Genomic DNA, 23,128 nt, shown 5'->3' on the forward strand with positions numbered 1-23,128 from the left:
TAAGAAGCCCGCGCGTGTGACCGGCAGACCCGTTGTCCACCGGTCACTCGCGATCGTCGGGTGGAGAGGGAGAAATTAGATTTTTACATTTTTTTTGGGGGGGGAATTTCATATAAAAAAATGTGAAAAATATTGTTGTTTTTGCAAAATTGACGCTCTTTTTTTGTTTATAGCGCCTGATCAAAAAATCTCACAGGTGATCAAATCCCACCAAAAGAAAGCTCTGTTTGTGGGGAAAAAAGGACATCAATTTCGTTTAGGTCACACGAGCACGCAATTGTCCCTTAAAGACACGCAGTTCCGAATCGCAAAATACCCCCTGGTCAGGAAGGGGGTAAAATCTTCCGGGGCTTAAGTGGTTAAAGGGATCAAAAGCGATTTAGGTTCTGGTGACCTAAGGCCATCTGGTAAGAGGCAGAAATTGGTTATTTTATCAAGAGCACATTGGAGCACAAAATCACTTTGAAGAAGTAATTTATTACTCACGGACTGTTTCACCTGCCGCACAATAATTTTGTGTATCTCACATTTTATTGTCTAATATATGCTTTACATTATTTATATTGATATTATCACTATTTCATTTTTTAACCAATAATCACAAGTGTCACCCATTTGTATTATTTTAGTAATCACAAAAAGTCACATTTATTGCACACAGCTTGTGACAAATTATTTGGATATCAATAGGTTTATTTGCATTTTCTACACAATAAGGTATTATTATTTGATTTTACACACACATTTATTCACTGGTTGCACTTTATTGGATAACGATATCAGCATATATATCAGAATTTGATCCAAATTGTAGAAAACCACACTGATTTTCTTCACAACCATAACGGCCACACAAATAATTCCATAAGCCCACACTATTACCAGCGCCCATTTTTCATTGTTGTCAATTACAGGGTTAATGTTGCGGCCTAGTTCAAAGGCGTGGGCGCTGTGCTCCAGCCTCATCCTGGACTTAGCTGGGCTGCTGCATGAGGGGCTGGTAGGCGCTGATGATGAGTGAGGGGAAAGAGTACCTTCAGTGGTGTGACCCCCGGGGGGGTAAATCCTCCGGGAGGCCTATGAAGTGGTCCCGCAACTGCTCCAAGGCGGCAAGGCCCGGGCCGCCGGCGCCATCTTGTTGACCGCCCCGGGGTGCCAGCAGGAAGAAGGTTGTCAGTTTCTTTGGCCCCTTCTACTCCTTTCTCTTCCTGGACATCTTGGGACAAGGCTGCGTGGTGAAGGAACGAGGATGGCTGGTGAAATCTGTCCGGACTGGTGCCTGAGCACGGAATCAAGCGTCCAACCCAGTCCTGTGCTGGCCACGCCCCCCCATTCTGTTGTATTTAATTTTATTTTATTCTCGTCTGTTCTGTTTTATGCTATTCTATTCTGTTTTACTCTTTTTATTATTTCATTTTCTATTTATTATTTTCTGTTTTATTCTATCCCTTAATTTTCTATTCTATTCTGATTCATTCAATTTTATTCTATTCTTTTTTTTTTTTTTCAATCTATTCCTTTATAGTCTATTCTATTTTGTTCTGTTCTATGTTATTCTATTCTGTTTTGCGCTAGTCTTTTTATTTTCTATTCTTTCATTTTCTAATTATTCTTGTCTGTTATATTCTATTCCTTTTTATTTTCTGTTATGTTTATTTTATCATTTTATTCTATCCTTTTATATTCTGTTCTATCCTTTTATATTCTGTTCTATTCTATAAAGCAGCTTAACTAGGAATCCTCATTGTATTTCACTTTATATATCTTATTCTATTTATAGGACTATGTTTCCGATTAAAATTTTGATTCATTTTCAAATTACGTTCTAATTTATTTTGGATATGTTGAATTTCCTTTCTATTGTGAATTTCCGAATAATGAGAGAAGTACATAGCTTCCTGAAAACATCACAGCACCCTGCCGGCCCCTCCCACCAGCTATGATCCACCTGCAATGCCTAGAGTAGCACACAGACCCAGTGATGACATCACTGGGTATAAAATAAGGTATGTATAGAAAATGGGTTTTAGTTAAAAAATTTTAACCACATTTTGGGGTGGGAGGGATCAGGGAGGAACTATTAAAGGCACAATATAAACACAGATTTAACGCCAGCTACTCTTTAACGAAAGCATATTCATTAGCAAGGAAGCTTGTTTAAATCATTTAAATGACCTCCCAGGCCTGCACATTAAGGGAATAGAATGGGCAATGAGCTGTTTACTCTGAATTATTGTGTATGAAAGCTTTGCGGAGCGTTGCCGCTCTTTGCAGGATAAACAGAAACTTGGAAAGCTCTAAGCCGTAATTTGCTCCTCGGAGGGCCTAATTAACATTTATAATGCATGAAGGCAAATTATAACTTGTTTTCTTTATCAGACTAAACACTACATTGAGCTTTAGAGCTGGGAATGGCGATGTCTATATCATACGTTCCTTTGTTAAAGACGCAGTGCTACAGGAGGCCAGTCTCTGCTGCAGTTGCAGTTTGTATAAAGATGAACTCCAAGCACAAAAAAACTCCCATTTACATATATATATATATATTCCTTAATAGTCACAAAGGATATAAAACCACTTTGTGTGTATGAAATGACTTTACAAACCCAGATATTACGTTGTAAAAATGGCAGTGACCTCATCACTGTGCTGCACACAGGACCAGTCACCTTGCACAAGGAGAGAGAGTAGAGCTATGGGAGGGGTCCAGCAGGCTCCACCTACTAGAAAAAACTACAGCAGGGGGCAGAGACAAGGCCAGTCACCCTGCACAAGGAGAGAGCAGAGCTATGAGAAAGGCTCATCAGGCTCCACCCACTAGAGAACTACAGGAGGGAGGGAGACCGAGACCAGTCACCCTGCACAAAGAGAGCAGAGCTATGGGAGGCACCACCTACTAGAGAAAACTGCAGCAGTGGGCGGAGACAAGACCGGTCACCCTGCACAAGGAGAGAGCAGAGCTATGGGAAAGGCTCATCAGGCTCCACCCACTAGAGAAACTTACAGGAGGGGGGGCGGTGACGAGACCAGAGCTATAGGAAAGGCTCAGGCTCCACCCACTAGAGAAAACTACAGGAGGGGGCGGTGACGAGACCAGTCACCCTGCACAAGGAGAGAGCAGAGCTATGGGAAAGGCTCATCAGGCTCCACCCACTAGAGAAAACTACAGGAGGGGGCGGTGACGAGACCAGAGCTATAGGAAAGGCTCAGGCTCCACCCACTAGAGAAAACTACAGGAGGGGGCGGTGACGAGACCAGTCACCCTGCACAAGGAGAGAGCAGAGCTATAGGAAAGGCTAATCAGGCTCCACCCACTAGAGAAAACTACAGGAGGGGGCAGAGACAAGATGTCACCCTGTACAGGGGTCTATCAGGCTCCACCCAATAGAGGAAACTACAGGAGGGGGTGGAGACAAGACCTGTCACCCTGCACAAGGAGAGAGCAGAGCTATAGGAAAGGCTCATCAGGCTCCACCCACTAGAGAAAACTACAGGAGGGGGCAGTGACGAGACCAGTCACCCTACACAAGGAGAGAGCAGAGCTATAGGAAAGGCTCATCAGGCTCCACCCTCTAGAGAAAACTACAGGAGGGGCGGAGACAAGACGTCACCCTGTACAGGGGTCTATCAGGCTCCACCCAATAGGAGATACTACAGGAGGGGGAAGAGACGAGACCTGTCACCCTGCACAAGGAGAGAGCGGAGCTATAGGAAAGGCTTATCAGGCTGTACCCACTAGAGAAAACTACAGGAGGGGGCGGTGACAAGACCAGTCACCCTGCACAAAGAGAGAAGAGAGCTATGGAGGCGCCCAGAAGGCTCCTCACACTAGATAATACTACAGGAGGGGGCAGAGACAAGATGTCACCCTGCATAGGGGGCTATCAGGCTCCACCCAATATAGGAAACTACAGGAGGGGCAAAGACCAGACCAGTCACCTTGCACAAGGAGAGAGCAGAGCTATGGGAGGGAGCCATCAGGCTCCACCCACTAAAGGAAACTACAGGAGGGGGCGGAGGGGTGATCGGTCCCCCTGCACAAGGAGAGAGAGCTGTGGGAGGGGCTCATCAAGCTCAAGAACTCAAGAAAACGAAAGGAGGGGGCGGAGACAAGACCAGTCACCCTGCACAAGGAGAGAGAGCAGCAGTGAGTGGTCTTTATTACAGGAAGTCTCACACTGGATTACTGCACAGATCTGGAAGAAATACACAAAGCTCACCAAGATTCAAGAAGAATAGACATGATGAATGGATTTAGACAATAGAAGGGCATTCCTGGCCTGCAGCGCTGCCATCCTCTTTTGGTTTCTCAGAAGGGTTACTATCTACAGTATATAGAATTGTGCATGCTCTTCCATACCTGTGTGAGTTATCTCTGGGTGCTGACATTTTTCCCCCCCTCCCACAATATATATATATATGGTTGCCTTCTGTGCAAAATAATCCTAGAATGGTTGTCATTATGACTGTGGTGAGGACATTGGGTTGTAGGCGCCAGGCGGCGTGCCTTTGGATTCCATGGCAGCTGGTTCCATGCCTCGGCAGTTCTCCTCTGACTGAGTAAAAGGGAAGTTCAGACTTCAGACTGGTTGATTTCCCCTCCTTTCCCTGAAGATCACATCACCGTTTGGCCTGTTTAACACAGGATTCCGCTTGTATAAGAGCCGTGTGCACAGTAAGCTTTTAAAAGTTTTAAAGACCTCTCTAATGACCAGGCCATTATTTGCAATACAGCGCTGCGTTACTTTAACTGACAATTGCACGTTTGTGCGACGCTGCACCCAAATAAAATAATGTATGTCCTTTTTTTCCTCACAAATAGAGCTTTCTTCTGATGGTATTTGATCACCACTGCGTTTTTTTATTTTTTTTTTTTTGCCTTGTAAACAACAACAATTAAAAAAAAAAAAAAAATGTATGTGTGTGTGTGTGTGTATATATATAATATAGAGAGAGAGATTTTTACTTTTTCTTTTTTTTGTGGATAGGTTTTATAGCAGAAAGTAAAGAAAAAATAATAATAATATAATTTCTTCATAAATTTAGGCCAATATGTATTCTGCTACATATTTTTATTTAAAAAATCCAAATAGACCTATATTGATTGGTTTGCACAAAATGTTATAGCGTCTACAAACTACGGGATATATATATATTTATTAATTTTTACTAGTAATGGCGGCGATCAGTGACTTATAGGTGGTGGGCATTCTGACACTGATGTCTCGGTGTTAAAAATGTGCAATGTCACTGCACTAATGACACTGGCTGGGAAGGGGTTAACATCAGGGGCAATCAAAGGGTTAGCTGTGTGGCTAGCTGGTGTTTTACTGCAGTGGGGGAGGTGCTTTTACTAGGGGAAAACATGGATCCATGTCCCTGCTTTGCAGAGACACAGAACTATTCCTTCCCTGCTGTCAGAATGGCGATCTGCCTTGCTTACATAGGCAGACCACCATTCTGTCTGCAGGATGATCGGCGGTTGTTGGCAGACATCGAATTCCACGGTACCCGCTGATCGGCACGTGATTATGTGCACGCAGTCTCTGCGGCGCGCGCGTGCCGCCAGAGCCGTGCTCCCGCTGTGATTGGACACAGAGGGAGCCAGACCGCGGGAGGCGCGGGCTTGATCGCCGCCGGCCTCCCGCTATCTTCGGGGAAACTGACAGAAAAGCTGCCTGCATATGTAAACAAAGCAGGCGGCTCTTCTGTCACACAGGCACAGAGAGATTGTGAGTCTCAGCTAAGCTGAAACACCGATCTCTGTTTGCCTGTCACAGAGCTCTTCCCCCCACAGTTAGTAACCACAATTAGGCATATATTTAACCCCTTCCCTGCCAGTGTCATTTATACAGTAACAGTGCATATTATTTAGCAATGATTGCTGTATTATGTCACTGGTCCCCAAAAAGTGTCACTTAGTGTCAGATTTGTCTGCCGCAATGTCGCAGTCCCGCTAAAAATCGCTGATCGCTGCCATTACTAATAAAAACAAAAAAATATATAAACAGTCCAAAAATCTATCCCATGGTTTGTAAATGCTATAACTTTTGCGCAAACCAATTAAATACACTTTTTGGGATTTTTGTTAACAAAAATATGTAGCAGAATACAAATTGGCCTAAACTGATAAAAAAAGAATCGATTTTTAAAAATGTTTTATTGGGAATGTTTTATAGCAGAAAGTAAAAAATTGTGTTTTTTTTTTTTTTTTTTTTTTCCAAAATTGTCGCTTTTTTTTGTTTATAGCGCAAAATCTAAAAACTGCACAGGTGATCAAATACCACCAAAAGAAATCTCTATTTGTGTGAAAAAAAGAACATCAATTGTATTTGGGTACAGCGTCGCACGACCGCACAATTGTTAAAGTAACGCAGTGCCGAATCGCAAAAAATGGCCTGGTCATTAAGAGGGGTTAAAACCTTCCGGAGCTGAAGTGGTTAAAGTGTATTTGTTTCAAAAAAATTGCATTTGTAAAACAGCTGCGCAAATACCATGTGACATGAGAAATTTCAGCGATCACCATTTTATCCCCTAATGTCTCTGCTTAACCACTTTACCACCGGAGGATTTTGCTGTCTTACGTCCAGGCCACTTTTTCGATTCGGCGCTGTGCGAATTTAACTGACAATTGCGCGGTCGTGCGACGCCGTACCCAAACGAAATTTACGTCCTTTTTTTCCCACAAACAGAGCTTTCTTTTGGTGGTATTTGATTACCTCTGCGCTTTTTATTTTTTGCGCTATAAACAAAAAAAGAGCGTTTATTTTGAAAAAATAACAATATTTTTAACATTTTTTTTTATATGAAATTCCCCCCCCCAAAAAATGTAAAAATCAAAATTTTTTTAAAATTTTTGGCCAATTTGTGTTCTGCTACCTATGTTTGGTAAAAAAAAATTACAATAAGCATATTTTGATTGGTTTGCGCAAAAGTTATTGCGTTTACTAACTAAGGGAAAGATTTCTGTAATTTTTGGTAGTTTTTTTTTTTTTTTTTAACGCGTAATGGCGGCGATCTGCGATTTTTTTTTTTTTTTTTTTTTGCGGGACTGCGACATTGCGGCGGACAGATCGGACCCCTGACTGACATTTTTGACACTTTTGGGGGTACCAGTGACATTACTACATTAATCAGTGCTATACATATGCACTGTTACTGTAAGAATGACTGGCAGGGAAGGGGTTAATTTTATTGGAGAGGGAGGGGTTAATGTATGCCTGGTGCTTACTGACGTGTGTGGGGGGAGGTGACTGAGTGACACAGGGACAGATCGGATGTTCAGCTATGCTGAACCCTGCAATCTGTCACTCCTTGTCACTTAGGAGATCCGCCAGCTCTGTTTACACAAGCGGGCGGATCTCTAAACTAGATTCCCCGACGATCGGGGAAGAGCAGCGGCGATCGCCGCCGCTCCTCCCCTGGCCCGACTCCCGCTGTGACTGAAAACAGCGGGAGCGAGCCTCCGGCGGCGTGCGCGCGCCGCCCACAAAGGGAGGAGTCCAGTGACGTAGGTCTACGTCGCTGGACGATAACGAGCCACATTGCTGCAGTAGCAGCAATGTGAGCAGTGCTAAAGTGGTTAAAAAAAAAAATATATATATATATATATATATATATATATATATAATATAAATAATATGTTGGGGGGGGGGGGTTATAAGTAATTTTCTAGCAGAAAATACTGATTTAAACTTGTAAACAAAAAGTGCCAGAAAAGGTTTTTAGGGTAAAAAAATAACCTTTACGCTTTAAAACCACTTTAAGTGACAAGACCATGTGGCCAGCAGGGGGCAGTGTGAGGCCTGCAGTCATTTCCCTCTAGGGGGAGTGGGGCCTCTCAGTCTAGTCATATATCCAGGAACAAGAATTCCTCTGGACTCTGGAGGTGGAAGTCAATCCATGGATACAATGTTTAGCTCCGTCCTGTCTTTGTGTCTCTGCTGGTTTTGTTATCTGCTCCTCTTCCTAGGTGCTGGGGTCTTCCTTGCATTCCTTCTCTACTGCGGCTATGTACAGTACATACACATGAAATATGACCACATCCCCGGACCCCCCAGAGACAGGTAAGTAACCTCTGATACTGTATTATCAGCTCTACAGAACTGCAACAGGGCAGCACTACCGGGTCATGGAAGCTTTCACTGATGTGAGAGTGACAATGTCTCAATGCTTTACACTTTTTTTTAACAAGTTTTTATTTTTATTTTATTTGTGCATTGAAATGTAATTCCACCCATATGGTATAGTTGAGAAGGCTTTAAACCAGGAGCACACCAATAGCCATAGCAGCCAATGTGGAAGCCTGTAATGCACACAGTGCTCTGGACGGTGGTCTGAGGAGGCTTGTAATGCACACAGTGCTCTGGACGGTGGTTTGAGGATGTCTGTAATGCACACAATGCTCTGGACGGTGGTCAGACGAGGTCTGTAATGCACACAGTGCTCTGGGTGGTGGTCCGAGGAGGCCTGTAATGCGCAATGCTCTGGACGGTGGTCTGAGGAGATCTGTAATGCACACAGTTCTCTGGGGGGTGGTTTGAGGATGTCTGTAATGCACACAATGCTCTGGACGGTGGTCAGACGAGGTCTGTAATGCACACAGTTCTCTGGGGGGTGATCCGAGGAGGCCTGTAATGCACACAGTGCTCTGGACGGTGGTCAGACAAGGTCTGTAATGCACACAGTGCTCTGGGGGGTGGTCCGAGGAGGCCTGTAATGCGCAATGCTCTGGACGGTGGCCTGAGGAGGTCTGTAATGCACACAGTGCTCTGGGGGGTGATCCGAGGAGGCCTGTAATGCACAGTGCTCTGGATGGTGGTCTGAGGAGGTCTGTAATGCACACAGTGCTCTGGGGGGTGGTCCGAGGAGGCCTGTAATGCACATAGTGCTCTGGATGGTGCTCTGGATGGTGGTCTGAGGAGGCCTGTAATGCACAGTGCTCTGGATGGTGCTCTGGATGGTGGTCTGAGGAGGTCTGTAATGCACACAGTGCTCTGAGGGGTGGTCCGAGGAGGCCTGTAATGCACATAGTGCTCTGGACGGTGATTTGATTCAGAATCCTTAAAACCAAGTTAATTGGCCAGAGCAGGATATTTTTATTTTGATTTGCATCAACTGGCAGAGCTGAGATAGTTTACTCGTGAACACGAACGTATTTCAATCCGATTGTGAAATTGCATGCTAGAATAGGATGTGAACTATAACTTACGACTGTATCTTAAATATCGATCAAAATCCACTTGTGTGGCATACAGTAGCAATCGATTATTTTGACTATTGATAGTTTTTTTCGGCAGAGATCGATTGAAAAGCAAAAAACCATTGTGATAGCCATACACGTTTCATTAAATAATTGATTTATTTTATGATCAGTCTCTCCCAATAGAAATAATCAACCCCATTGATATGCCACACACCGAGAAATGGATTTTGACAAATAACTTCCGATTGATCATATCTTACCCTGTTCTCGCCCAGCGTACGTATGCATGCAGCCTCATGGACGTGGGCCTTCATGCATGGAGCTGCACATCTGTGTTTGTGCTGAGTGTGCACTGCATAGGACAGAGAACGAGCTGTCAGTGATGGCTCAGAGTCTTGTACGAACGATCGGGAATTGGGAGGACTGGTTACCAATCACCGGATCACCGTATTGGCTTCTGACTGGTGATCAGTCCCTGTTTTGTTTTCTCCCCTGGAATGGAGAAAAAGATACATTATATACTAGAGGAAAAGAAGTAAACAAAAAAAAATAAATATAAAATCGCTGCATTCACACCTGAGCATAGCGTCTTTGAGCATTTTCCCAGCATTTTTATGCACTTTTTTTTTTTTTTTTTATGCACGTTTTTTGGGGATTAGGGATGATTTCTTCCTTTATGGTAAACTCGGTGAGTGTCACTTTGAGACTGCCATTCTCTGTCTCCTCTGCTGCCAATAAGCTCAAGAAAACACAGGAAGGTCTCTCATAGTTTAGTACGACAGGTGAAAAGTATTTATTTATTTTTTTTTTAACTATTGCACTTACAACATCACTGAAGTATAAGTACCTTTAAAATCCTCTCTGTGCAGCTGAGATCCAGCACTCCTGCTGCATCATCATCATCACCTGGCTCCTCTCACGTGTTACATTACGCCTCACGTGACTTCATCAGGGAAACTTTCTTTGTATTGGGAATATAGCAGCTATATTCACAGACTTTTTAGTATAATATTGATCACCTGTATGACTTTAAAGTGGTTGTAAAGGCACAAGGTTTTTACCTTAATGCTTTCTCTGCATGAAGGCAAAAAACCTTCTGTGTGCAGCAGCCCTCCCAGACCCCTCCAATACATACCTGAGCCCCCTCCTGATCCAGCAATGTCCCCGAGAGCCTTGCCTCTCCAGGGACTCGCATAGATCTCACTGCTGTCAATCACAGCCAGTAAGCCATTTAGGAGACAGCGGGGTGGGGCTGAACCATGGTTAATGTGTGAATGGACTCAGAGACGCAGGTCGAACAGTGGTGTGCACAGGCTATTGCATTAGGGTGTGCACCCCAAAGCACAAACACATATGCATGTATATCGGCAGAGCAGTGGATGGTGTTAGCAGAGCAGAGATTGGTGTCAGTAGTTTTGTTTTTGTTTTCATTACATTTTTTTAGGGGCCCCATTGGGGGCTTTTGTGAAATAAGGGTCTAATCCGAGAGAAAGGGACTGAAGACAGAGCTTCCTTTGTCTCTTTCTCTGCAGCCCTAGCTGCACTGCACAGTAAATAAATGGGAAGTGCTCTGTGCTGAGCGGCTTCCTGTTCATTTCCAAACTGAGGCATATTAAATAGTTTACTATACTTCAGTGAGAAATGAACACAAGAGCGATCTGTACAGATTACTTGCTGTGTTCATTCATCCATTCTGAAACATCCCCCATAGCAGGAAGCGGGAGAGGAGTAAAGCTGGCAGCACTGCAGGGGGGAGACAGGGTGGCGCCAGGAAGCAGGGGGAATCGGCACCACAGAGCATGATTAGGGTGTGCCCAGGCACACCCCGCACACCCTGTGCGCATGCCTATGATCAGGAGCATCCCTGCTTGGATGCCCCTGTTCTGTCAGATTAGCAAACCTGTCAGATCAGCTAACGGAAGTGATGTTCCGTCAGCTGACTTACCAAAAATACTTACTGCGCATGCGTTCCACTCCTAATGCGTTCCACCACTTCACTACCAACAATCTACTTGTCAGATAGTTGGACCCTGCAATGGCTCTGTGATTGATGCACGCTCCCGCCATTTTCTCATGCGCACTGCAGCGTTCAACAATCTGACCAGTAGACTGTTGGAAGTGAAGCAGAAATGGTGAAATGCATTTGGAACCCATAAGCGGTGGAGCGCATGAGCAGTAAGTAATTTTTGGTCAGTCAGTTAATGGAATGTCACTTCCGTTAGCTGATCTGACAGGTTTGCTAATCTGACAGAACACCCCCACAGCAAGCTCCTTGCTGTGGGGGCACCTGGTAGGAGGGAGGAGGCAGGAGCGCCAGCATGGGACCCGAGAAGAAGAGGATCTAAACTGTTCTGTGCAAAACCAACCGCACAGGGCAGGTAATTATAAAATGTTTGTTATTTTTAGGGAAAAAAACCGAGACTTTAGTATCACTTTAATTTTGGGTTGCATTGATCAGATTAAGCCCCCGTTCACATTAGGTCGCTCCGACTTAGGGGGCGACCTGTGAAGTCGCGTGCAGCGCGACTTCGGCGCGACTTGAACAGACTTCACATAATGGAAGTCTATGCAAGTCGCCTCCAGGTCGCCCCGAAGTAGTAAAGGACCCTTTTTCTAAGTCGGAGCGACTTGTGTCGCTCCTGTTAGAACGGCTCCTGTACTACACAGTGGGAGCAGGAGGACCGCGACTTGTCAGGCTGACAAGTCGGATCAATGTGAATGGACACTTATAGTTTGGATATATATTGCTTATAGGCATGTTTTTAGATGTATGTACATTGTCACATAGCGAGATCTTATGTAAGATTATACCCCTAGGGAGTGCCGCAATAACCTGGTATGACATCGTTCATATCGGCCCATCTCTGTTACAAACTGATAATAAAAAGTCTAGCTAAGGTACCGCTCGCCCTCTCCTTGCCTTATCTTACTAACTATCCAAGTTTAATTACCATTGCTATTTACGCTTTTTTGTATTCTTTTTGCACACCGAGCGTCCTATAGGGATCGACCGATTATCGGAAGCCGATATTCACTTTTTTGAAAGTATCGGTATCGGCCACAAACGTGGCCGATATGACCAATATTTTCTTAAGGTAGGGCCTATTGGGCTGCCTCCGTAGGGAAAGGGGGTGATAGGAATTAGAGCGCCGCCTGATTACCCAGAGCAGGGTTCTTCTGCTTACCCGGCGCGGGCACTGTCATACGAAGTCCCGCCTCCTGGACCGACCCCTACCTATGATAGACAGCACACTGGTGACGTCTATCATAGGAGCCGGTCCATGAGGCGGGACTTCGTATGACAGCGCCCGCGCTGGGTAAGCAGAAGAACCCTGCTCTGTGTAATCAGGGGGCGGATCTAATCCCCATGCACCGGTCACTCTGCATTGGATTGGGGCACCGGTCCCTCTGCATTGGATTGGGGCACCGGTCCCTCTGCATTGGATTAGGGCACCGGTCCCTCTGCATTGTTGGGGGCATCGGTCACTCTGCATTGGAATGGGGCATCGGTCACTCTGCATTGGAATGGGGCACCGGTCCCTCTGCATTGGATTGGGGCACCGGTCCCTCTGCATTGGATTGGGGCACCGGTCACTCTGCATTGGATTGGGGCACCGGTCACTCTGCATTGGATTGGGGCACTGGTCACTCTGCATTGGATTGGGGCACTGGTCACTCTGCATTGGATTGGGGCACCGGTCACTCTGCATTGGATTGGGGCACTGGTCACTCTGCATTGGATTGGGGCACTGGTCACTCTGCATTGGATTGGGGCACCGGTCCCTCTGCATTGGATTGGGGCACCGGTCACTCTGCATTGGAATGGGGCACCGGTCCCTCTGCATTGGATTGGAGCACCGGTCCCTCTGCATTGTATTGGGGCATCGGTCACTCTGCATTGGATTAGGGCACCGGTCACTCTGCATTGGATTGGGGCACCGGTCACTCTGCATTGGAATGGGGCACCGGTCCCTCTGCATTGGATTGGAGCACCGGTCCCTCTGCATTGGATTGGGGCATCGGTCACTCTGCATTGGAATGGGGCACCGGTCACTCTGCATTGGATTGGGGCACAGGTCACTCTGCATTGGATTGGGGCACCGGTCACTCTGCATTGGATTGGGGCACCGGTCACTCTGCATTGGATTGGGGCACCGGTCCCTCTGCATTGGATTGGGGCACCGGTCACTCTGCATTGGATGGGGGCACTGTTCACTCTGCATTGGATGGGGGCACTGGTCACTCTGCTTTGGATGGGGGCACTGGTCACTCTGCTTTGGATGGGGGCACTGGTCACTCTGCTTTGGATGGGGGCACTGGTCACTCTGCTTTGGATGGGGGCACTGTTCACTCTGCATTGGATGGGGGCACTGGTCACTCTGCATTGGATGGGGGCACTGGTCACTCTGCATTGGATGGGGGCACTGGTCACTCTGCATTGGATGGGGGCACTGGTCACTCTGCATTGGATGGGGGCACTGGTCACTCTGCATTGGATGTGTGATTGAATGTGCAGAATATTGGCCCATATCGGCCGATACTGATACTTAGTGACCAAAATATTGGTATCGGCCCTGAAAAAACCATATCCATCTATCCCTAGTGTCCTACTTTAACATTCTGCTAAAACTTTAGGTATCAGTATTGCTTGGACCTTGAAGAAGGGAACACATCCTAAAAGCGCAAATAAAAAGTATTATAGACAGTAGCTAAGGTACTGGCGATCCACCTGAATCCGGTCATCAGGGTTGCTGTTAAAAATCACGGGGCCCGTACAGCCTACCTGGCATGCCCCCCCCCCGAATATATCAAGGCATTATTTCAACTAAAAATACACTAAAAATCATTATTAGTGGACACAAACATAACAGAGTTCCTGTGTGAATTAGCCCTTTTTAATTGTTTTTTTTTTTACATTTTGTTATTTTTTTACAGGACAGGGAACCCTGCAGTGCTATGGGCGGGGGATTGGCACAGTGAAATAGGGGCGGATGGGGGGGGGGGGGGAGATCCGAAGCAGGCAGAACAGGGAGGGGGGGATCGGTGTCGGAGAAGTAATTACAGGAATGATGCCCTGTGTCTGTGTCTCTCCCTCTGCAGCAGCTGAAAGCTGTCAGGAGGGGGAGAAAATGGCTTTCAGCTGCTGCAGAGAGCCGCACAGGGCTTCCTTCTGTAATTGCCGCTCTGCCTGACCGCACCGATTGCCTGTGCTGTTGGGGCCCCTCTGTGTCCCCGGGCCCCGTACAGGAGGACTGGTGATTTCCCCCCCCCCTGGTGAGCACTTTCTTTATGAACTTTGATGTTCTTTATGAACTGACAAACTTTTTTCTACATTTTTTTACCTTTTATTCATTTTGTCATTTTTCTCACTTAATTTTTTTTTTTTTTTACCCAATTACCATTTGGGTGTCATTGTTATATATTTTGACTATTTAATGTCTCTTCTTTACCACTGTGACCATTTATATAGTGCACTATATCACTTTTTAGTGGGATTAGTCCTATTCTTCCTGCTCCATATTGGATTTGACCATTTTTTGAAGCACGGTGCACTTTATTTATTTATTTACTTATTTATCTATTTTATCACTTTTTCTTCAAGTGAACCCTTTCACCTTTTTATCACGACATTATTTGTGTTACTATACACATTGCACTATGCACTTTATCACTTTGTGATATTATTTCACTCCCTATACATTTTTTCTTTTCATTGTTTATCTATTTATTGCAAATATCTGCACGTTATTGGTATCACATATACTGTTTACTATTGTGCATTGTTTTTTGCAGTTGCTTTGCTTGGTTTTAGAGTCATTACTATTTATTCCTGTGATTTTATTATATTGGAGGTGATTGAGCGCCGGTTTTATTCTATTACTTACCTAATACAAAAAGAGCGAAACTTTTGCGAAAAAATTGACATTTTCTACTTTGACAGGTAAAAAATATCCAATTTATTTAATTTTGTCATATATTTAGGCCAAAATGTATTTAGCTACATGTCTTTGACAAAAAAATTCTCAATGAGCGTATTTTTATCCACTTTAAGACTGGAAGATTTTACCCCATTCCTGACCAGGCTATATTTTGCGATTCGGCACTGCGTTACTTTAACGGACAATTGCGTGGTCGTGCGATGCTGTACCCAAATAAAATTTATGTCCTTTTTTCCCCACAAATAGAGCTTTCTTTTGGTGGTATTTGATCACCTGTGCGATTTTTTTTTTTTTTTTTTTTTTGAAAAAAAGAGCGACAATTTTGAAAAAAAAAACTATTTTTTACATTCTGATATATAACATTCCCCCAAAAAAAATTAAAAATCTAAATTTTTTTAACATTTTAGGCCAATTTGTTTTCTGCTACATATTTTTGGTAAAAAAAATTGAAATAAGCGTATTTTGATTGGTTTTCGCAAAAGTTATGACGTTTACTAACTACGGGAAAAATTTTTGTCATTTTTGTTGTTTTATTTTTTTAACGAGTAATGGCGGCGATCTGCGATTTTTTTTTTTTTTTTTTGTTGGACAGCGACATTGCGGTGGACAGATCGTACCCCTAACTGACATTTTTGACACTTTTGGGGGTACCAGTGCCATTACTACAGTAATCAGTGCTATAAATATGCACTGTTACTGTAATAATGACACTGGCAGGGAAGGGATTAACTTTATTGGTGATGCAGGGGTTAAGTGTGTCCCTAGGGGCGTGCTTCTAACTGTAAAGGGGTGTGGTTAGTGATGTAACAACAGAGACATACGATCCTACATAGCAGGATCGTAGGATCTCTGTTCTTACACCAGGGAGAATGACAGGCGGCTTTGTTTACATCAGCCTGCCTGCCTTTCTCCCTCTCCACCGGGAGATCGCGAGTGGCCGGCGGACATTGGGTCCGCCGGTCACACCCGCGGGGATGTGCAGGAACAAGCGGGGACGGGAGCGCGCCTCCGGCGGCGCGCGCTCGCCCCCTAGAGCCTCACAGGCTAGCGACGTAGTACTACGTCACTTTGCCTGTGAGGGGCTGACTGCTGCAGTAAATATACTGTGGGCGTTCGGCAAGTGGTTAAAATAATAAATAAAAATTGAACATCCCTTGGCATACTATTCTGAGGAGAGGGACCCCCTGAGAGCTGACCCTTAACCACCTCCCTACCGGCCCATAGTACATATACGTCCTGAGTTTAAAGCTAAATACCGGTGTTATGGCAGCAGATAGCTGCCATAACCCTGGTATTTTTTTAAACTGCAGGCGATTGGCTTTCCGATAAGGGTGGTCCCAGCGGCGGATTCGCCGCGAGATCACCCTCCGGGATGGCGGAAGGGGTGCCCCCCCTTGGAGGACCGGAGCGACGGCAAACGTCGTTGCCGAGCAACCGACTTAAAGGTCCCTTTTTTTTTTTTTTTGTCTTTTTTTTTTTTTTTTCCTTTCTAACTTTATTAGTGTGCTTGTGAGATCTGAGGACTTTTTGACCCCAGATCTCACAAAAAAGAGGTCCTGTCGTGCTTATTTCTATTACACGGAATGTTTACATTCCTTGTATTAGAAATAAAAATGATCAATTTTTTTTTTAAAAAGGGTGTAAAAATAAAAAATAATAAATAAAATAAATAGTAAAAAAAAAAAAAAAAATTAGAGCGTCCTGTCCCCGTTAGCTCGCGCGCAGAAGTGAACGCACACGGAAACCCCGCCCACATATGTAAACTGTGTTCAAACCACACATGTGAGGTATCGCCGCGATCGTTAGAGCGAGAGCAATAATTTGAGCCCTAGACCTCCTCTGTAACTCTAAGATGGCAACCTGTAGAAATTTTTAAAGTGTCGCCTATGGGGATTTTTAAGTACCAAAGTTCGTCACCATTCCGTGAGCGTGCGCAATTTTGAAGCATGACATGTTGGGTATCTATTTACTCGGCGTAACATTATCTTTCACATTATGGAAAAAAATTGGGCTAACTTTACTGGATTCTTATTTTTTTAATTCAAAAAAGTGATTTTTTTCCAAAAAAATTGCGCTTGGAAGACCGCTGCGCAAATACGGTGTGATAAAAAATATTACAATAATCTCCATTTTATTCTCTAGGGTCTCTGCTAAAAAAATATATATATATATATATAATGTTTGGGGGTTCTAAGTAGTTTTCTAGCAAAAACAACTGATTTTAGCTTATAAACACCAAATGTCAAAAATAGGCCTAGTAGGCAAGTGGTTAAAGACCACTTACCTACGTGAGACCCTAAGGGGTCATCTGGTAAGTGGGTAACGTATAAGGTGGAGAATACTCACGCTTCAAATACCCACCAAAGTCACCGGTTTACAGAGCACGAATTTTCTTTTTTTTTTTGGACTTTATTTGATGATTATTATCACAGTTTGAAGCACCATCACTTTATTAGCACACACAGTAAATGGTTGCAGTTTGCACAAGGATTGTCGATATTTATATTTTATATATTTATTCAATCGGGCACGAATCCCTATTCTATTGTGTTATTGGATTTACCTATTTGGTATTTTAAGACACTGACTCCATTTATACACATTATTTTTTTATTTCTACTCTTTAAAATGTTGACACTAGGTACTTCTGGAGCGGAAGGGTCACACTATTCTCCTTCACATTTTATTAGGCCGGCCGTAGACGGTGCAAATTTCCCATGGTTTAAAGTTGCACTGTCTTTGTTGATGGGGGAATTGTGCAACTTTCACCCATGAGTTGCTGGAAAGAAATTTGCACTTTCTATGGCGGGCCTAAGAAAATCCCTCCTGCTGAGCCATTGCCTGCTCCCATCGGGGCGGGGGAAGTTGTCCCCACCAGGAGAAGACATTGATTATCGCTATCAGCTAGAGCAGCCACTGGTGATAATTGCAAGAGAATCCGACAGGCTGGTTGTACCAAAGTTCTGTCTTCTTATGTGTTCTGATAATGCTGTGAACTGCATAACCTAGCATATGATGTGATCTTTTGTACCCTCTTTTATTCTATATTTTGAACTCTAATAACTATTGGAAAGAAAAATGTAAAGTACAGATTTATGTAAACCTGTAGCATTTTGCAGACGGTATAACCCTCTTCTCATTCTGCTCCAACCAGCTTCATCTTCGGCCATACAGCAAGCATGCAAGCCACGGAGAACCACAAGGTGTCACATGATGTCTTCTTACAATGGTACGTCTCATAGGACGGGTGTGGGGTATTTACAGGTTATGTTTCACTTAAAGGGTAACTCCACTTTCGGAAAACAATACAGTGTATACAATTGCGACACAAATCATATTATAATTAAATGTTGTTAAAAATGACCATTCCTTTTTAATCTGCAGCTGCTGTAATTTTCTAAAAATGCAATATGGCCACCTGGAGCTGTTCTGTACACAGAATGTATACTGACCACACCCCCAGAAACATAATTTCCTGCTTGTGTGATTGGCTCACCAATTTTCCCAGAAGTCTGCACTAAGATACAAGTCAGATTTCTGGCAACAAAAATTTCATTTTTGGTGAGATACTCCCAATAGAAACACGTCTAAAGGGATGCAGGCCCAGCAGCTTTCCTCATTAGAGCCCTGCAGCTGCCACAGCTGATAGATAATTATGAAACCCCTCCCATTTGACCCACTCAGCACAGAGGAACAAACAATGATTTCTTCAGAATAAAAGATAGGAATCTGTAACAAAGTTTAATATCCTTGCAATGTACAGAGATCAGAGGGGAATGTTTTTTTCTCAACAAAAGTGGTTACTCTTTGAGCCCATTCACATTGAGGCGACACGACTTCGAGGGGCGACCTGTGAAGTCGTGTGCACCGCGACTTCGGCGCGACTTGCAGAGACTTCACACAATGGAAGTCTATGCAAGTCGCTCCCAGGTCGCCCCGAAGTAGTACAGGACCCCTTTTCTAAGTCGAAGCGACTTGTGTCGCTCCTATTAGAACGGGTCCTGTACTACTCAATGGACCGCGACATACCGTGACTTGTCAGGCTGACAAGTCGCCTGACAAGTCGCGCTAATGTGAATGGGCTCTTCAAAGCACTTACCTGATCAATATAAATATTTTACCTTCAGATTTAGGGGAAACAAACCTCCGCCCCCCCCCCCCCCCCCCCCGGTGACTTTTATTTTGATGCTGGCATCCATTGTGTATGTTTGGATGGCACATTGGCTAAACCTCTATGGTTGTATGGTTTATCTTATGAATGGTTGGGAAATGCAGACCAGTGTGTTCCCAGCTCTCAGCACTGCCCCCTGTGGTTCATAGGTTGCATAGCATAGAATCACATGACAGGATGTTGCACTCTAACCCTTTGAGATAATTCAAATTCGTGTATGGCCAAATTTTTGTGTTTTTTTTTTTTTTTTTTAACTGCTTTGGAAAGAGTCAGCAAAGGTCAAAATACTGTGTTACAGCTTTATCTCTTAACCACTTCTGGACCAGAAGGTTTTCCCCCTTGACAGCTAGGCCATTTTTTGAGACTCGACACTGCGTTACTTTAACTGACAATTGCGTGGTTGTGAGACGCTGTAACCAAATAAAATGGATGTCCTTTTTTCTCACAAATAGAACTTTCTTTTAGTGGTATTTGATCACCTCTGCAATTTCTTTATTTTTTTGCGCTATAAACAAAAAAAAAAGCGAAAATTCTGAAAAAAAAAACAAAACAGTATTTTACACTTTCTGCTGTATAATATTCCCAAAAATTTTTCATCCTTTTTATTTTTTAAATTTGTATTCTGCTACATATTTTTGGTTGAAAAAAAAAATCCCAATAAGCGTATTTTGATTGGTTTGCGCACAACTTATCACGTCTACAAACTAGGGGAAAGATTTATGTAATTTTTATTTATTTCTTTTCTTACTAGTAATGGCGGTGATCTGCGATTTTTAGCGGGACTGTGACATTGCGGCGGACAGATCAGACCCCTAACTGACACTTTTTACACTTTTGGAGGGACCAGTGACATTACTACTAGGGGGGTGTTTTCCAACTGTGGGGGGGAGGGCTAAATGGAGGAACACAGGAGTCCAGTGTTGATTGCTGATAGAACAACGGTCTGCTGTGTTTTCAACAGCAGACTGCCATTCAGTCTCCACGTGGAGCGATCGCAGGTGCCCGGCAGCAATCACGGCCCCGCAGATCAGCTTCCCTCCAGGCAAATGGATGGGCGCACAAGCGCACCCCCACGATCGCTCCCGTGAAGCGACGTACGGGTATGTTGCTTCGCGGGAACCTGCGGGAACCTGCTGACCTGTCACTGTATATCTACGGCGGCTGGTCAGCAAATGGTTAATCCTGTACACTCCCCTATGGACCAGAACAATTCTTACATTTCAGCTATGGGCCTGTTTATCTGTCACTAATTTATTACTTAACTCTGTGCTATGCCCTGATCATGTGACCATGGTGATTGGCTGTCACAGTGGTCACATGATTGGGAGCCGGTGTAACGTGAGAATTACCTACCCCGTGAGAATTACCTACCCTCGTCACTTCCGGCCAGAAACAGCTAAGCAGCGCAGCAGTGCGCATGCTCAGAGCCCCGGATACCTAATGGAAGAACAGAGGAGCTTACTAGTGCGCATGCGCACTAGTATGAAACGATGACGGTGTACCATGAAAAAAACCTACCGACGCGGCGCTTACATAAAACAGCTGTGCTGAAATAGGAGTCATCTCCGCTCCTGTCCCGGTCACTTCCCTGCTCTCGGATAGTAAATATAAAAGCGGCTCTCGGCTCCGTGATTTATGTTTACATACAGCCGCCGCTTTTATATTTACTATCCAAGAGCAGGGAAGTGACCGGGACAGGAGCGGAGATCACTCCTATTTCAGCACAGCTGTTTTAATGTACCCGCTGCATTACATACAGTGCCGAGTACCGGAAGTGACGAGGGGTAGGTTTTTCTCACGGGTAGGTAATTCTCACGGAACACCGGTCTTTGACAGCTCAGTCGCTGTGCTGGGAGCGCTCAGTGAGCTCACTGCACAGAAACCTTAGCTGCCCATTGACACATGTGTGAAATGTGGGGGTTACACCCCCCCCCCCCCCTTTTCCACCACACACATATTACGTGAACAGCAAGAGGTTAAGATAACAAAGTAATACAAATAGGGCTGGTGCAAGGATTTTTGTCTACACGGGCGAAGTTGCATTTTTTTGTTTTTTGCTGACCCGCCATCAACCTAAGCCTTTATCTGCAGATTAATAAAATAGAGTAGTAAAGTAACAATGTTATTTTGTAACCAGTGTTTATAAAAAATGTTACTCTATATCTCTATCTCCTGTCTGATCAATGTTTATAAACAATGTTACTTTGTATCTCTATCTCCTGTCTGATCAATGTTTATAAACAATTTTGCTTTGTATCTCTCTATCCACTTGTCCGACCTATAGCAGATTTACTACTACAGGGCTGCCGTTCTGTGCAGAAACACGTGTGTGTGTGTGTGTGTGTGTGTGTGTGTGTGTATATATATATATATATATATATATATATATATTTATATAATACTGGGTGGGGGGGGGTGATGGTCAGTGCTGTATCTTGGCCTAGGGCGGCACTTTGCAAGGGGGCAGCAAAAAAGCAGCACCCCAAAATAAAAAAAATTGAAATTAAACCAGCCTTCACCCGGCTCCTGCAAGAAAAAGGTCCCCACCGACTTGCGCTACACTTTAAGTATAGTGCCAGTCTTAAGGGCATGAATTGGGCTGGAGGGCAGGGTCCAGGAGGCAAATCAGTCTGGCACCCCCATAAAGCGGCCACACTGCTACCTGTGGGTATAATAATACCGACCGGTGAGGACATTCGGACAGACCGCATGGGCACTGATGAGGCTGAACTTATGGGCACTGATGAGGCTGAACTTATAGGAACTGATGAGGCTGCACTGATGGGCACTGATAGTCTGTGGTTGTGGTTTACAGATGACAAAGCGGGTCATAAAACAGGAAGGGGTATGGCCTTTACAGGAAGGGGTGGGTCATATTTAAATTAGGGGGTGCCCAAGTTTAGTCAGGTCTAGGGCAGCAGAAAACCTAAATACACCACTGGTGATGGTAATGGATTTTCTTTCCCTCCAGAAAGAAAATCCATCACATCCCCTAGTAAAAGCACTACACATACACAAAGACATTGGTAAAGCACACATTTAACCCTTTGATTTCCCTAAGTGTTTAACCCCTTCCCAGCCAGTGTCATTAGTACAGTGTATGTGTAGTATTATCACCGATCACTGTATTATTGTCACTGGCTCCCACAAAGTGTCAGTTAGTGTCTGATAGCCTGACGCAATATCGCAGTCCAGCTATTAGTTGCTGATCGCCGTCATTACTAGTAAAAATAATGAAATAATGTATATATATCCCATAGTTTGTAGAAAACCAATCAATATACACTTAGTGGGATTTTTTTTTTTTTACCAAAAACAGGTAGCAGAATACATATTGGCCTAAAATGATTGGATATGTTTTATAGCAGAAAGTAAAAAAAAAAATGTTTTTTGTTTTCAAAAATTGTTGTTCTTTTTTTTGTTTATAGCGCATAAAATAAAAACCGCAATCGTGAATAAATAGCACAAAAGTCAAGTGGTTATCTCTGCTCTAATCAATGTTCATAAACAATTTTAGGGTCCTTTCACACCGGCTTTCCACTTGAATGACAGCTCTGTCTCCACTTACTTTGCAGAGACGGACCTGTCAGATCCCTGATCTCCTCTATGGGAGATCAGAAAAAAATGGGCTGCTTGTCCGTTTTCATCCGATCCGATCCTCAAGGCGGATCGAAAAATAGGATTTCCATCCGTCTGGATTTCAGGGACAAAAATCCGATGTCAGCGAATGGTCATCCGCTGACATTCTCAATCCCATTGACATGCATTATGTCCGTATATCACCCGCAAACGGATGGGGTGATATACGGACAT

General features: G+C 44.1%; 1 protein-coding gene across 1 annotated transcript in view; it reads left to right on the top strand.

The window, feature by feature from the left end:
• The first annotated feature begins 7,850 nt into the window (after positions 1-7,850).
• Positions 7,851-23,128, top strand: part of LOC309543397 (cholesterol 24-hydroxylase-like) — an 84,811-nt gene continuing 69,533 nt past the window's right edge. The window contains exons 1-2 of the mRNA XM_082242873.1: positions 7,851-8,066; positions 18,299-18,373. Of these exons, the coding sequence (XP_082098999.1) occupies positions 7,903-8,066; positions 18,299-18,373 (239 nt within the window). The 5' untranslated portion in view covers positions 7,851-7,902. The remainder of the gene's footprint in view (positions 8,067-18,298; positions 18,374-23,128) is intronic.

The sequence above is a fragment of the Pelophylax lessonae genome (genome assembly GCF_965119305.1).
Source record: "Pelophylax lessonae genome assembly, chromosome: 13".
Classification (NCBI taxonomy): domain Eukaryota; kingdom Metazoa; phylum Chordata; class Amphibia; order Anura; family Ranidae; genus Pelophylax; species Pelophylax lessonae.